Source organism: Pantherophis guttatus, chromosome 1 (genome assembly GCF_059756535.1).
Source record: "Pantherophis guttatus breed Tessera chromosome 1, ASM5975653v1, whole genome shotgun sequence".
Classification (NCBI taxonomy): domain Eukaryota; kingdom Metazoa; phylum Chordata; class Lepidosauria; order Squamata; family Colubridae; genus Pantherophis; species Pantherophis guttatus.
The window spans coordinates 15302374-15319638 of NC_142063.1; the positions used below are offsets into that span (position 1 = coordinate 15302374).

Below are 17265 nucleotides of genomic sequence, written 5' to 3' on the forward strand. Positions count from 1 at the left end.
AAACAAACATTTCTAATATTCTTTCCTCCTCCTATTTTACTCACAACAACCATCCTGTGAGGTATGTTGGGCTGAGAGAGAATGACTGGCACAAGGTCACCCAGCTAGTTTTTCTGGCTAAGCTGCAACTAGAACTCACAATTTCCTGGTTTCTAGGCAGCACCTTAAGCACTATACCAAACTGCTTGTTTGCGCGGCCCGGTTGCTGGCATGCCAAGGCCCGGTGCCCATCCATGGACCGGAACCCCTGCCCTAAATCTCTTCTTCTCAACCTTGGTAACATTAAGATGTGTGGCCTTCAACTCCCAGAATTCCCCAGCCAGCGTAGGAATCACAATCCTATTTTGACTGATACCAGGAAGAATTGTCTGAAATTCAACAAGACTACAAAAGTCCATCACATTCTGCATAAGTTGGCAAATCACCAACTTACCACCCCTTCTGTGCCCCTTCATCAGCTTACCTCAGCTTATATTTCAGGGAATAATTGGTATGCAGGTGTGTCTCGCCTTCTGACCCAGGTACCCATCTGCAGGTGAGGTCTTTCAGATTCTTGGACCAGCAAGAAATGTTGGTTGGCTTTTCAGGAGGCACTGAAAGATATAAATAAATCCATAGGGCTCTATACTCGGGTACATACAGGTAGCCTTTGATTCACAACAGTTTAGCAACAGTTTGAAGTTACAATGGCACTGAAAAAAAGTGATTTACAACTGGTCCTCACACTTACGACCATCATAGCATCTCCACAGTCAAGTGATCAAAATTAGGGCACTTGGCAATTGGCATTATTTATGGTGGTTGCAGCATCCCAGGGGTGATGTGAGGGGTGGCATATAAATTGAATGAATGAATAAATAAATAAATAAATAAATAAATAAATGTGACCACCTTTTGTGTACTAGCTGGCTTCTGACAAGCAAAGTCAATGCAGGAAGCTGGATTTGTTTAACAACCTTGTACACTGCCCTGAGTCCTTCGGGAGAAGGGCGGTCTATAAATTTGATAATAAATAAATAAATAAATAAATAAATAAATAAATAAATAAATAAATAAATAAACCTTCACTTAAGAACTGCAGTGATTCATTTAACAACCATAGCAAAAAATGCTCACAGACTCAGGCACAGCTCACTTAACAACCAGGGAAATTCTAGTTTCAATGGTGGTTGTAGGTTGAGGACTGCCTTTATATATTCAGGGGTGGACTGCTGGGGATTCGGGAGAATCTCTAGCTAAGATTCTGTGCAGTTCGGAGAACCCCCAAATCCCAATCCTGGCTGGCCCCACCCACCCCTCCCCGCCCAGGAGTCCCCATGCGGCCTGTTTTGGATGCAGGTAAGTGTGGGGCGCATATGGAGGCTTGGGGAGGGTGAAAAACAAGCCTACTGGAAGTTCGGGAAGGCCAGAAACACCTCCGGAGCCTGGGGAGGCCATTTTTGCCCTCCCGGAGGCTCGAGAAAAGCCTCCGGAGCCCAGGGAAGGCAAAAACGCCCCACCTCGCCGTGGTGTAGGAAGCCGACTAGGCCACACCCACTATGGCCACGCCCACCCAGCAACCAGGCAGAGAACCCTTTGCTAAAATTTTTGAAGCCCACCCCTGAATATATTGGTAAACAGACTGTGCTGTTTACTGGGAAGCACAAATGCCAACTGATACGAAATAGTAAAAGGAGAGCTTTTTAAAACAGCAGCGCCTCTCTCTCTTTTGGCCCTGGTGAGAAATTTTAAACCATGGCCTGCAGTTGCCCTCTGCGTGACAAGCCTGTTCCCAGCTGAGGTTTCCATCCTTCCGAAACCGAATCTTTAAAAATAGCCCTGTGATGATAACAATTTAGACTATTGATTTAGACATCTGTCATGGTTCAAATGGCCTGTTTTTCTCTTCAAGAGCAACATTCAAGAACAGAAACCTTCTCAGTGGTGGGATTCAAAATTTTTTACTACCGGTTCTGTAGGCATGGCTTGGTGGGTGTGGCGTGGCTTGGTGGGCGTGGCTTGGTGGGCATGGCAGGGGGAGGATACTGTAAAATCTCCATTCCCACCCCACTCCAGGGGAGGTTACTCCAAAATGCCCATTTCCTCCCGATCACCTGGGACTCGGGAGACAGAGAATAGATGGGGGCGGAGCCAGTCAGAGGTGGTATTTACCGGTTCTCCGAACTATTCAAAATTTCCGCTACCAGTTCTCCAGAACTGGTCAGAACCTGCTGAATACCATCTCTGACCTTCTTGTGTCGCTTCTAAGGTTTAGTAAGCTGGGAAGACAAAAAAAGGCAAGACGCTAAATGGGCCTGAGGAATCCAGAATGGGTGGGAGCCCTGTAAATGGCTTGTTTTCATTGTAAGAATGACAGAGTGACTAAAAGTGAGTTGGGGGGCGATATAAATGTTCATTCATTCATTCACTGCTAGCTAGCTAAATAAATAAATAAATAAATAAAGGTAATCCTTGACTTACAACCACAACTGAGCCCAAAATGTATGTTGTTAAGTAAAACATTTGTTAAGTGAGTTTTGCCCCATTTTACAAACCTTTCTTGCCACAATTGTTAAGTGAATCATTGCAGTTGGTAAGTTAGTCGCATGGTTGTTAAGTGAATCTGTCTTCCCCATTGATTTTGCTTGTCAAAAGGTCTCAAAGGACGACCATGTGACCTTCGGACACTGCAACGGTCATAAGTGTGAACCAGTTGCCAAGCACCTGCATTTTGATCACATGATTGTAAGGCTGCTGCAAAGCTTGTTAAATTTGAAAAATGGTCATAAGTTGCTTTTTTCAGCGCCGTTGTAACTTTGAACGGTCACTAAATGAACTGTTGTAAGTCGAGGACTACCTGTAAATAAATAAATAAAGCAAGCCAGTTTTAACCTGGTCGAAACGTTGCCCAGAAGCCTCACAACAGAGCATGGCTTCTAGCTCACCGTCTAAAGGGAAAGCGAATTGTGATTTTTTTCCCCAGTCTATTTTCACTGCAGCTCTCTTTGATTAGATTAGATTATATTAACAGAGTTGGAAGGGACCTTATCTAGTCCAACCCCCTGCCCAAACAGGAGACCCTACACCATTTCTGACAAATGGCAGACCAATCTCTTCTTGAAAGTCTCAAGTGATGAAGTTCCCACAACTTCTGAAGGCAACTTCTGTTCCATTGTTGAAACTGTCTGTCAGAAAGTTCCTCCTCAATTCTAGGTTGAATCTCTCCTTGGTCAGTTTCCATCCATTATTCCTTGTCTGGCCTTCAGTTGCTTTGGAAAATAGCTTGACCCCCCTCCTCTCTGTGGCAGCCCCTCAAATATTGGAAGACTGCTATCCTGTCTCCCCAGGTCCTTCTCTTCACTAGACTAGCCACGCCCAGTTCTTGCAACCGTTCATCGTATGTTTTACCCTCCGGTCCCCTAATCAGTGATGGGCTGCCCCCGGTTCGCACCGGTTCTATAGAACCAGTAGTAAAACTGGCGGGAGGCTCCGCCCACCGACCCCGACGTCACCAAAACGCTTCTGTGCATGCGCAGAAGAGTGTGCGGCCCCACTGCGAACCGGTAGTAAAGGTAAGTAGAACCCCTAATCATCCTGGTTGGTCTCCTCTGCACTTTTTCTAGAGTCTCAACATTTTTTCTATAGTGTGGTGACCAAAACTGGATGCAGTACTCTAAGTGTGGTCTTACTAGGGCTTTATAGAGTGGTATTAGTACCTCACTTAATCTTGATCACTTTGGCATTTCTACAGGTAGCCCTCGATTTACAACCATTCGTTTAGTGACCGTTCCAAGTTTCAATGGCATTGAAAAAAGTGCCTTATATGACCAGTTTGCATATTTACAATTTATTTATTTATTTATTTTTAAATTTGTATACCGCCCTTCTCCCTGAGGACTCAGGGCGGTGAACAGCCAAATAAAAGCATAAAATACAAACATTAAAATACAATTAAAAAGATATATATAAATTTGGCCCCATGATTAAAAACAATAAGAAACAATTAAAAACACTTTTTTAAAAGTGTTAGGCCAGCCCGGCTTGCTGGAAAAAGAAGGTTTTAAGGGCACGGCGGAAGGCACCGAGGTCTTGGATTCTCCTTATCTCTGGGGGCAGCTGATTCCAGAGGGTAGGTGCCCCCACAGAGAAGGCCCTCCCCCTGGGGGTCACCAGCCTACATTGTTTGGCTGATGGCACCCCGAGGAAGCCCTCTCTGTGGGAGCGCACAGGTCAATGGGAGGTCGTCGGTGGCAGCAGGCGGTCTCGAAGATAACTAGGTCCTATGCCATGGAGCGCTTTAAAGGTGATAACCAACACCTTGAAGCGCACCCGGAAGACCACTGGGAGCCGGTGCAGCTCACGCAGGAGAGGTGTTGTATGGGAGCGCAATGCGGCTCCCGTGACTACCCGCGCGGCCACATTCTGGACCAGTTGGAGCCTCCGGGTGCTCTTCAAGGGGAGCCCCATGTAGAGAGTGTTGCAGTAGTCCAGGTGAGAGGTGACGAGGGCATGAGTGACTGTGCACAGGGAATCCCGATCAAGAAAGGGCCGCAACTGGTGGATCAGGCGAACCTGACAGAAGGTCCCCCTGGCCACAGCCGTCAGATGTTCCTCCAAGGACAGCTGCGTATCCAGGAGGACTCCCAGATTGCGGGCCCTCTCCGAGGGGGCCAAAGACTCGCCCCCAATAGTCAGTGATGGAGTCAACTGACTATATCAGGATGCCGGGAACCACAGCCACTCAGTCTTGGAAGGGTTGAGCTTGAGCCTGTTTCTCCCCATCCAGATCCGCACAGCCTCCCGGCACCGGGACATCACTTCAAGGGCATTGTTGGGATGGCCTGGGGTGGAGATGTACACAGTTATCCCTGTGGTCTCATAATCAAAATTTGGACACTCAGCAACTGGTTCATATTTAGGATAGTTGCAGTGTCCCAGAGTCATGTCATTCCCTTCTGGCAAGCAAAGTCAACAGGAAAGCCAGATTCACTTTAGAACCATGTTACTAATATAACAACTGTGGCAAGAAAGGTCATAAGATAAGGCAAAACTCACTTTAGCAACTGTCTCATTTAATAATGGAAATTTGGGGTTCAATTGTGGTCATCAATGTCTATGACATTTATTATGTGGAGATTCTCAGTCAGCCAGGTACCTCATGCTTGTCCGAAAGGTGCTTTGAGATTGTGGTCATAAGTTGAGGACTACCTGTATATGGTCTGACTCAGAGAATAGGCGGCAGGGGTACGAAATCAGGGGTGGGCTGCTGGGGGTTTGCAGGGGTTCGGGAGAACCTCTAGCTATGATTCTGTGCAGTTTGAAGAACCCCCCAAATCCCACTTCTGTCTGGCCCCGCCCACCCTGCCCCTCCCAGGAGTCCCCACGCGGCCCGTTTTGGATGCAGGTAAGTGCAGGGCACATGAGGAGGCTCGGGGAGGGCGAAAAACAGGCCTACTGGAAGTTCAGGAAGGCCGGAAACACCTCCGGAGCCTGGGGAGGCCGTTTTCACCTTCCCAGAAGCTCAAGGAAAACCTTCAGAACCCGGGGAGGGCAAAAATGCCCCTCCGCCATGGTATAGGAGGCTGACTAGGCCACGCCCACCATGGCCACACCCACCCAGCAACCAGGCAGAGAACCCCTTGCTCAAGTTTTTGAAGCCCACCCCTGTACAAAGTCCACCCAGTAAAGCCTCCAACGTACATCCTACATAGAGACACGACCCAGCCAAGATGCTTCCGCCTTCCTTGCTGTGGCACACCAGGTTATCCCCTGACTGCTGCCGCGATCCGTTCAGCTGGGTGAGAGTGACGCTGAGGGTGTTGGCCCCCAGGACCTTGTAGGTCTCGGCTGGGAGCTTTCGGCCATTCAGGGTCCAATAAAGGTCCTCGGCCTTCAGCCCTGAATTGGACGTGACGGAACAGTTGGCCGTGAATGAAGCCCCAATGTGGAGGGTGGTGTCTTGGGGAGCTATGATAGCTGGGTCTGCAGCGAAAGGGAAAAAAAAGATCAGATCAATCTCTGGTGTTGGTTCGTTTGTTTGTTTGTTCCTTGAGGGAGGCATCCAAAAATAATCCTGAATGTGAGATATTATGCCACTTGGCGATCAGCAATAGCATTAGCAGCTCTTCTTTCTACAACGGTAATAGAAAGTAGCCATTTTATTTTTTTATTACTATTTTTATTTACTTGTATCCCGCCTTTATTATTTTTATAAATAAGATCAAGGTAGTGAGCATATCTAACACATCTTCCTCCTCCTATTTTCTCCACAACAACCCTGTGAGGTGGGTTGAGCTAAGAGAGAGGGACTGGCCCAAAGTCACTTAGCCGACTTTCATGCCTAAAGCGGGATTAGAACTCATAGTGTCCTGGTGATTGGCCCAAAGTCACCCAGCTGGTTTTCATGACTAAGGCAGGACTAGAACTCACAGTCTCCTGGTGATTGGCCCAAAGTCACCCAGCTGGCTTTCATGACTAAGGCAGGACTAGAACTCACAGTCTCCTGGCGATTGGCCCAAAGTCACCCAGCTGGTTTTCATGACTAAGGCAGGACTAGAACTCACAGTCTCCTGGTGATTGGCCCAAAGTCACCCAGCTGGCTTTCATGGCTAAGGTGGAACTATAACTCACAGTCTCCTGGTGATTAGCCCAAAGTCACCCAGCTGGCTTTCATGACTGAGGCAGGACTAGAACTCACAGTCTCAAACTTGATAGCTTGGTGCCTTAACCACTACACCAAATTTATCAATTAAGGGCTATCAATCAATTTATTAAATCTATATGCAGCCTGACTCCCAACCGCTCTAGCTATGCCTAGATGTAAATTTCTTTTGCTTGCTTCATAGAGTACATTCTTTCCGATTTACGACTGTTCATTTAACAACTGTTCAAAATTATGACAGCACTGAAAACATGCAACCAATCATCACATGAACTCTGCAGTCACCCTGCAGTCACGTGATCACAATTCAGATGCTTGGTAACCAGCATGTATAATACATATGACGATTGTGGGATCATGCGATTGCCATTTGTGACCTCCAGGCCGGCTTCCAACAAGCAAAGTCAATGGGAGAAGCTGGATTCGTTTAACAACCGTGTGATTCACTTAATGACCATAGCAAAATGACTGTAAAATTGAATGCAGCTCACTTAATGACTGCAGTGCTTAGCAACAGACGTTCCAGTCCCAAATGTGTCGTAAGTCAAGGACTACTTCTGCCTTTCTGCATGTATATTTGTTACAGTTGTGTCTTTTCACAAATGATATGCTAGGACAGTTAATTATTTTAATCCATACAGAGGCTATTCATAAATATGGTAATAATGTAATAATAATTAAAGGCATCTCAGAAGGCAAAGCATTATATTGGTGTCATTTTTAGAGGATTTTAGTCCAGGAAATACAGCTTGAACAGTTGCTCAAAGAGAACGGGGGCACAGATAGCAAGAAAACAGAAGGGGAAAGTCACCCCAAAACACTGATTACACATCCAGGTTCAAGAGAAGCCACTGTTCATACAGCCGATATGATAAATATGCAGTGATCCCACTGCACTTACCGTATTTTTCGGAGTATAAAACGCACTTTTTCCCCTCCTAAAAGAGGCTGAAAATTTGGGTGCGTCTTATACTCCGAATGTAGCTTTTTCGAAGCTTCTTTTCAGCCCTAATGAGGCGCTAGCAAGTGAAGCAATCTCCGTGGCTTGCCTGCTTTTCTCATTGCTTCTCTCTCCAAAGATGAGTTGTGCTTTAGAAGCTGTTTTTTATCCCCAAGCAGGGGATAAAAAACAGGAAACTAATGTGCTGAAGCTGACCAGACTAAGGGTGCTAACCAGATGAATACCTGGTAGGCAGATTTCTTCCCCCCTATTTTACTCCCTAAAAACTAAGCTACATCTTATACTCCGGTGCGTCTTATACTCTGAAAAATACGGTAGTTTTTGACAACCAAACAACAAAAAAACTGGGTTCATACTAAATCTCAGCTGGCTGATATTACAAATTTAACCACAATTTACAATCACAATTGGAACTAGAATTTCTATTGCTAAGCAAGGCAGTTGTTAAATGAATCATGCCTGATTTTACAACCTTTTTTTGCCACGATTGTTAAGTGAATCTCTGAAGTTGCTAAATAAAACATGCAGTCACTAAGCTCCAGACCAATAGACCACGGCTAGTTGGGAGAATTCTGGGAGCCCAGACATCTTAAAATTTCTGTCAAGTTTTAAAGTGCGCTTTTGCTGTTGCAACCATTATCGCTTCTCAGCTTGCCAGTAAACCAGGAGGGAAGGAAAGGGGAGATGGAATGTAGGCTCCAGACATCAAGAAGACAGCTGTGAGAACCAAGGACACTTCGGCAGGTGTTAGTCAGAGCTAAAGACTTTTTCTCATAACAATACAATGAGACTCAATTGGACAATGTGACCTGGTCTAATAGGGGGAAGGAGAATCTGTACTTTAATTATGAGGGTTTGCGCGAGAATTTGTTAAATCAGGTTTTGCCCTCTTCTGTGCCAAAATCAGCGGTGGGTTCTTCCCGGTTCGGCCTGGTTCCACTGAACCGGTAGCGGTGACAATATGACATCACCGAACCGGTTCTGGCCCCTCCTCACCCCTCCACCCACCCCCCGCGTTATTCTTACCTTTTATTTGGCCCCACCCCCAATCTATTGCTGCCTCCTGAGTCCCAGCTGATGGCTAGAGGGAAAAAACTGTTTAAACTTTTGGCGCGGGGCTTCAAAGGGCCGCCCTACAGCTGATCAGTGTTAAAAGAAAACAAATGAGTAGATCGGTGCCTGCAAAAATACATGAGTAGATCAGTGCCTGCAAAAATAAATGGGTAGATCGGTACAACTGTGCAAGCAGTTAAAAGCCTGGTAGACCAGTACCTCTGCTAAATCCTAAATAATTGTCACATGACCATCAAGCCACACCCACAAAATAAGCCACGCCCATAGTCGGAATGTTGACAGTTGCCACAATTAAGAAAAAATGATCTGGAGGTTTGTGTACCGTAAAAACTAACAAGTTTATCATGCACAAATATCTTCGGTCCCATGGCCAGCCTTGGACTGAAGGTATCTTATGGGGAAAATCTCCTTCTAATATAGTCTTAAAAAGCTAAATAATCATTTTGTTGTCTCACTAGCTGCCCGCAGATGCCCTAATGTTGGGGTAGTAAACCGGTATTTTTTTAACCTTGGTGTTTTAAGATGGGTGGACTTCAATTCCCAGAATTCCCCAGACAGCATCAACTCTCAGAATTCCCCAGCAACTTCTATCCATTCCGGAAGTTGAAATCCACCCATCTTCAAGTTGCCAAGGTTGAGAAACATTGCTCTAAATCAGCAGCAACTGAACCCAGCCTTTTTTGTAATCCCGTCCTTTATTTGTATTTATATAAGTAATGTTCAAGGTTGTCATTGTTGTTTTCATTAGAATGGGATGGAGTGGAGTGGAGTGGAGTGGAGTGGAGTGGAGTGGAGTGGAGTGGAGTGGAGTGGAATGGAATGGAATGGAATGGAATGGAATGGAATGGAATGGAATAGAAGAGAATAGAATAGAATAGAATAGAATAGAATAGAATAGAATAGAATAGAATAGAATAGAATAGAATAGAATAGAATAGAATAGGAGGAGTGGAGTGGAGTGGAGTGGAGTGGAGTGGAGTGGAATGGAATGGAATGGAATGGAATGGAATGGAATGGAATAGAAGAGAATAGAATAGAATAGAATAGAATAGAATAGAATAGAATAGAATAGAATAGAATAGAATAGGAGGAGTGGAGTGGAGTGGAGTGGAGTGGAGTGGAGTGGAGTGGAATGGAATAGAAGAGAAGAGAAGAGAATAGAATAGAATAGAATAGAATAGAATAGGAGGAGTGGAGTGGAGTGGAGTGGAGTGGAGTGGAGTGGAGTGGAGTGGAATGGAATGGAATAGAATAGAATAGAATAGAATAGAATAGAATAGAATAGAATAGAATAGAATAGAATAGAATAGAAGGAGTGGAGTGGAGTGGAGTGGAGTGGAGAGTGGAGTGGAGTGGAATAGAATAGAATAGAATAGAATAGAATGGAATGGAATGGAATGGAATGGAATGGAATGGAATGGAATAGAATAGAATAGAATAGAATAGAATAGAATAGAATAGAACAGAACAGAACAGAACAGGAGGAGTGGAGTGGAGTGGAGTGGAGTGGAGTGGAGTGGAGTGGAGTGGAGTGGAGTGGAGTGGAGTGGAGTGGAGTGGAGTAGAGTAGAGTAGAGTAGAGTAGAGTAGAGTAGAGTAGAGTAGAGTAGAGTAGAGTAGAGTAGAGTAGAGTAGAGTAGAATAACAAAGTTGGAAACCCCATACCATTTCAGACAAATGGTCCAATCTCTTCTTAAAAACTTCCAGTGTTGGAGCATTCACAACTTCTGGATGCAAGTTGTTCCACTGGTTAATTGTTCTGTCTGGAAATTTCTTCTTGGTTCTAGGTTGCTTCTTATTTTAGGATGTCAACAATCAATGACCCTGTTGCTTTTCCCTTAAACCAGAGGTGTGCAACCTAAGCTACTTTTAAGACTTGTAGTCCACAAGTTCTTAAAGTTGCCAAGGTTGGTCATCCCTGCCTTAAATGATGACCAACGAAGTGTCAATAAAATAAATAAATAAATGCATCTTGTCATTTTCCCAGCGAAATTGGATTTAGGATCCTTAAAAATGAACAAGCGATGGATCTTCCCTGGGATTGGAAGAGCCTGATTCCTTCTCCAAGCTTAATGCAGGCTGTACTTAAGTTATCAAGGTCTCCAACCTCTTTGTGATGCAGGTTTTCTGTGGACAACCACCACTAGGTGTCACTCCAAACACTGTTTTCCTGGGGGGGGGGGCAGTTCAGACATTACCATGTAATTTGGGCTCCACTTTCCATTGTAGGATTTTTGAAAGGCAGTTAAGCCTTGCTGGGTGGATTCTGTCAAGTGTTTAGCAGAAGATGGATTTGGTCATCTGAAAGGGTCAACGCTTTTGAGTAGAATGCATTGTGGAATCCTAGTATTGTTCCTGTAGGAACACCTGGATGAGACAAATAGGAGACACTGCTCCTATTTCAGAGAAGACTATCTTCAAGTTCTAGGACAGATATTCTCCTTTTGAAGATGTCATCCTCTCCAAAGTCCATTTACTCCAAGTGCACTTTAAAATCCACGACACGGGAGACAAATTGAAACCAGATCTACGCTAGCCTACCAGGAGGAGTTGTTTAATTTAATTTAATTTAATTAATCATATTTCTATGCCGCCCAACTCCCAAGGGACTCTGGGCGGCTTACAACAGAAATAATACAAACAGTGAACATAATTTTTTTTAAAAAAAAAAACATTATAAAAGCGTTTTAAAAACATTAAAAACACATGCACACAATCCATGGCCGGATCTCGCAAGATTGAACAGCGAGATCAACGGCCCCAGGCCTGCCGGAAAAGCCAGGTCTTCACCGCTTTCCGGAAGGCCAATAGGGTGGGGGGTGGTCCGGACCTCAGGAGGTAATTGGTTCCAGAGAGCTGGGGCAGCCACAGAGAAGGCCCTCCCCCACAGGCCTGCCAGCCGGCATTGTTTAGCTGACGGGACCCGGAGGAGACCAACTCTGTGGGATCTTACCGGTCGGTGGGAGCTATGCGGTAGAAGGCAGTCTCGAAGATAACCTGGCCCTGAGCCATGTAGGGCTTTAAAGGTAATAACCAACACCTTGAATTGTGCCCGGAGACCAATAGGAAGCCAGTGCAGCTTGCGGAGAATTGGTGTAATGTGGGTGCATCTAAAGGCACGCACGATAGCTCGCGTGGCTGCATTCTGGACCAACTGTAGTCTCCGAACACTTTTCAAGGGTAGCCCCATGTAGAGCGTGTTGCAATAATCTAACCGTGAGGTGACAAGGGCATGAGTGACTGTGAGGAGAGCCTCCCGATCCAAGTAGGGTCACAATTGGTGCACCAGGCGAACCTGTGCAAAGGTCCCCCGAGTTGTTCTGCATTGGAAATGTTCTGCACTTCATTTCAAATTCGAGTCAGCTTAGTTTTAACCAAGCCAAACTAGTCTTCCTTCTTATTTATCTATCGTCTACTCTGCTTCTACTCAAGAGAGCAAAGTGATGTTTTCCTGAGGATCTCTTTTTTACTTTATCCTTATAAGAGATTAACAGAGTTGGAAGGGACCTTGTAGGTCATCTAGTCCAACCCCCCACCCCCCCAAGCAGGAGACCCTACACCAGGTGTCAGCAACCCGTGGCTCTGGAGCCACATGTGGCTCTTTCACCCCTCTGCTGTGGCTCCGTCACTCAAAATATGTGTCACCCGCTGGCACACGATTTATTGAGCTTTTCGACCCCCGGTAGGCCAACCATGGATAAATCCAAGAAAAGTTTCAGAAGAAAGCAGAACGTTTAATGGTATGTGGGCAGATTTATTTGCTTTCACCGCTGACGAGACTTGTTTACCAGTATGCTTAATATATGGTGAGAAATTGGATATATGCAGTGTTATCTTCATTTTAGATGTCAAAAGGGTTTTGTGGCTCCCGGTGTTTTCTTTTCTGTGGGAAACGGGTCCAAATGGCTCTTTGAGTGCTTAATGTTGCCGACCCCTGCCCTATACCATTTCTGACAGAGGGCAGTCCAGTCTCTTCTTGAAAGCTTCCAGTGATGAAGCTTAGTGATAACAACCAGCTGGTTGAAATACTATATATCAGGGGTCTCCAACCTTGGCAACTTTAAGACTTGTGGACTTCAACTCCCAGAGTTCCTCAGCCAGCTTTGCTGAGTGGTTCAGAATTACACAGGGAGAGTCTATAGTTAAAGATGGATTTACTTTTACTTTACTTTTATTTGATTTATATACCACCCTACTCCCGAAGGACTCAGGGCAGTGAACAGCCAACAATAAAATACATACATACAAAATTTAAAAGCAGAGATAAAATCGAATTAAATAGTTTGGCCCAGATCAATTTAAAACAAATTTAAACTCTGAATATTAAAAATACTAAAAAATATTAAAGAATATTAAAAATGTTTAAAAAGAGAGAGAAAGTTAGGCCAGGCCTGCCTGGTGAAATAAAAAGGTTTTTAGAGCGCGGCGGAAGGTGCGTAGATCCGGGATCCTCCGTATCTCCGGGGGGAGCTCGTTCCAGATAGTAGGTGCCCCTACAGAGAAAGCTCTCCCCCTGGGCGCCGCCAGTCGACATTGTTTGGCCGATGGCACCCGGAGGAGGCCCTCTCTATGAGAGCGTACCGGCCGGTGGGAGGCTATTGGTGGTAGTAGGCGGTCCCGCAAGTACCCAGGTCCTGAGCCTGAGGATTTGACCCAAGACCTAGTTTACCTCCTTGACTACCACCTCATAGAATTATAGGGCTGGAAGGGACCTCTGGGGGTCTTCTAGACCTACCTTGCTCACCGTAGGAGTCTTATACTATCACAGTCAAATGATTGTCCATTCTATTTTTGAAAAGCTCCAGTGATGGAGCACTTACAACCTCAGGAGGCAAGCTATTCCGCTGATTAATTGCTCTTATTGTCAGAAAAGTTCTCCTTACTTCTAGGTGTAGAAAAAAATTCAAGGTTGTTGCAATATCCATGCATCCCTCCCTCCCTCCTTCCTTCCATCCTTTAATCGAAAGGAATCAGAATTCAACCCCAAACATCTGATCTCACTCAGGCAAAGAACAGGAGCTAAATTAGTTGTTAAAAATTCCCCGAGAAATGTAATCTAGTATTGATTCCATAGTTTTTTCCCTCAAGGCAGCTTAAGAAATGTTACAAGAGGCAGGTACAAGTTACATTTATGTTCTCATATTATTAGGTGTATGTCTGCGGGGAAGAATGGATCTGAAGAGGAGATCTGCACAATTGCTGCTGCCATTTTCACATTTTTGACACTGTCCAAATCAAATCAGAAATGCAATAAATGATATAGTGCAGGGATGGCTAACCTTTTCCAGACCAAGTGTGCGTGCATGCATGAATACGAGCGTGCACAAACCCCCAAAATGTAATGCGTGGGCGGCCCCGTGCATGCGCCCCATCCCCCACACAAGTGCATGTGCCCCCTGGGTGCGGCACGCCCCCACACGTGTGCACGTGGCTATGTGCCCCATTCACATACATGCTCAGCCCCCTGTATGCGCCATGTGCCCCACACATGCGCAGCAGAGACCCGAATACCAGCTGGCTGGCAGGAAGTATGTCCACATGCGCAGCAGAGCTGAACTGGGGCGACGGCTTGCGTGTCATCAGAGAGGGCACTGCCTGTCACCTCTGGCACGCATGCCATAGGTTCACCATCATGGATATAGTGTAAAGAACTACCTATTAAAAATCATTTCTCAAAACACTCCTCCATCTCCCTCAGCAGAGAACAGTGCTTTCACTGTCTTCCAAAAGACAGCACCAAGTAGACTTGCCTAACAATATTTCTCAACAATGGGGACTTGTGTGGACTTCAACCAGGGGTGAAATGTAAAATGTGTTACTACCGGTTCTGTGGGCGTGGCTTGGTGGGAGGGGTATAATGTGACTGGATGGGTGTGGCCAACTTTTTTTTTTAAAAAAAACTTTTCAAAGCATTTTTTCTAATGCTTTGAAAAGCCTCTGCCGATCAGGCAACTCAGCTGGGATCGTCAGAGACTTTTCAAAGCATTTTTTTTACCACCTCTTCGGCCAAGAGGTTGCAGAAAAAAATGCTTTGAAAAGCCTCTGAGGATCCCAGCTGAGCCGCGCGATCATCAGAGGCTTTTTTTTTTTTTACTTTTAAAAGCATTTTTTTGTCAGAAGAGGTGGTAGAAAAAATGCTTTTAAAAGTAAAAAAAAAAGCCTCTGATGATCGTGCGACTCAGCTGAGCATGGTGGGGAGGCGGAGGGATTTTTGCTACCGGTTCTCCGAACCACCCGCCGCCATCGCTACCGGATCGGGCGATCCGGTCCGAACCGGGAGCATTTCACCCCTGACTTCGACACCCAGATGTCTTCAGCCACCATCATCCTCTGTCCCCCAGGGCTGGGGAATTTGAAGCATGCTGGCTGAGGGATTCTGGGAATTGAAGTCTACACATCTTAAAGTGGTTGAGAAGAGGTTGAGAAAGTGGTTACATATTCAGCAAATCTCACGAAGCTAGACATCTTTTTTTAAAAAAAATCCAGAAATTAGTTAAATGCGAAAGAGAAAAACACACACTATTCCTATTTCCTTCTTAAATTACCCACTCAGCTTCCAGTTTAGTCGCAGGCAAAAGACAAAAGACAATTACGTTGTCCTCTTTTTGGCTATTGTTTCTAAAACACAATGATTTATCTCAGAGCCAATCGTTTTTATATACAGTCCTGGGAAATGCCCAAAACATCTTACGGAGAAAAGGGGAGTTTTGGGTGGTGGAACCAACTGAAGAATTGCTACATAATGAAATCCAACCCAACAATGACTATACCAAGGGAAGGTCAGGTTTATGTCTGCTTTCCAACAGGGCCCCCCAAAGACCACGAAGTTTGCCGGTTGTACGTAATGATGCAGACCGAATTTCAGGGTTTAGCACTGGCGTCCCTCCAGAACCAAATGGATGTATAGACAGGATCCCTTTACAGCAGAGTCTCAAAACTTCACAAACTGGGTTTTCCAAACAGACAGCTGATTGTAATCAGCTGATGGGGTTCCAAAAAAGCCATTTCTCCCCCTCTCCAAGCAACTGGACTTTTCTTATTCTATATAGATGCAGAGCAGAACACGTATTTTGAAAGGGAAGGGCATAAAGAGTTCAAGTTGGAGAGAAAAGGAAGAAGACGCAGCGGAATTGCAGAAAGCAAAAACAAGTCTGAGAAATTGAATATTTTTGCCTCCAGATAAGACTGGCAATATATTTTATAGTTTTGTTTTTTTTAAAAAAAAAAAAAAACCCAATATTTAATGGCCAGGTATTAAGTGACATTGGAAAACTAAATTACTCTTAACAAGTTGCCAGAAAGTTTTCAAGAGGCTGGATTTTATTAGATTCCTTACTTTGGGTGCTTTAAGCGGCTGGAGGAGAAATTAGCCATGAAAATTTGATAAAAGTGATTGAAATTATATGATTTTCCTTACTCTCGTGTTTAACTTTTTTTACTGAGTTATAATAGTATTATAAAATACAAAATACAAAGTAAATAGAAAAGCAGTGGAGGGAAAAAGGGAAAAAAGAAGTGAGGAAAGATAAGGAAAAAAAACCACCGCTAAGCATTTATATGAAAGAGTAATAATGATTTCCTAGAAAATGCTAGATATTTAGGCTGAATTTTCTCAACTTTGCCCACAGTTCAGTTGCAGATTCTCAACAGATAACAGCAATAATCTCAATTCTGCTTACATTATTTGGGATTGTAAAGAGAAGCTTAGCTACCAAGTTGCTAACTTAACAGCTGTTGTGATTCACTTAATAGCTGTGTCAAAATGGTCATAAAGTGAGGCAACTTCACTTAACAACTGTTTCGTTTCGCATTGGAAATTTTGGGCTTAGTTGTAGTCGTAAGTCAAGGACTACCTATATTCAGATGCTGGGATGAGTCTGCAGCTACAAAAATCAGAATGGTACAAACCATTATCTTCCCTGTGACTATCCATGGAAGCGGAAATTGGACTTAGAAGCCTGAGACTGACAGCTAAGAAAACAAACTGCTGGATCGTTGAACATATATAGATTAAGAGATTAATCTAGGTCATCTAGTCCAACCCCCCACTCAAGCAGGAGACCCTACACCATTTCTGACAAATGGCAGTCCAATCTCTTCTTGAAAGCCTCCAGTGATGAAGCTCCCACAACGTCCGAAGGCAAGCTTGGTTGATTGTTCTGTCAAAAACAGAACAATCGCTCTGTTCGCTCCCACAGAAAGGGCCTCCTCAGGGTGCCATCGGCCAGACAATGCCGGCTGGCGACCCCCAGGAGGAGAGCCTTCTCTGTGGTGGCACCTACCCTATGGAACAATCTACCCCCAGAGATACGAGTGATCTCCGACCTCCGGACTTTTCGTCGGGCCCTAAAAACTTATTTTTTTCAGTTAGCCGGTCTGTCTTGATTTTAGGGTTAGTTTTAAAATTTTAATATTGATTTTAAATTGACAAGTTTTAAATTACGGGCCAAATTTATAAATTATTTTAACTCTATTTTGAACTGTAATGTTATGTATAGATGTTTGTATTTTGGCTGTTCACCGCCCTGAGTCCGAAAGGAGAAGGGCGGTATAGAAATTTGAATAATAAATAAATAAATAAATAATCCTT

General features: G+C 44.6%; 1 protein-coding gene across 3 annotated transcripts in view; it reads right to left on the minus strand.

Annotated features, from left to right (window-relative positions):
- The window catches only part of CRLF1 (cytokine receptor like factor 1), a 57504-nt gene that overhangs the window by 20579 nt on the left and 19660 nt on the right, over positions 1–17265 (minus strand). For 2 of the 3 annotated variants that reach the window (XM_060694836.2, XM_087875861.1), the window contains exons 2-3: positions 5680–5961; positions 464–593 (exon numbers count right to left, since the gene is read on the minus strand). In XM_060694836.2, the coding sequence (XP_060550819.2) occupies positions 464–593; positions 5680–5961 (412 nt within the window). The remainder of the gene's footprint in view (positions 1–463; positions 594–5679; positions 5962–17265) is intronic. The other variant, XM_087875932.1, reaches the window with a different exon arrangement.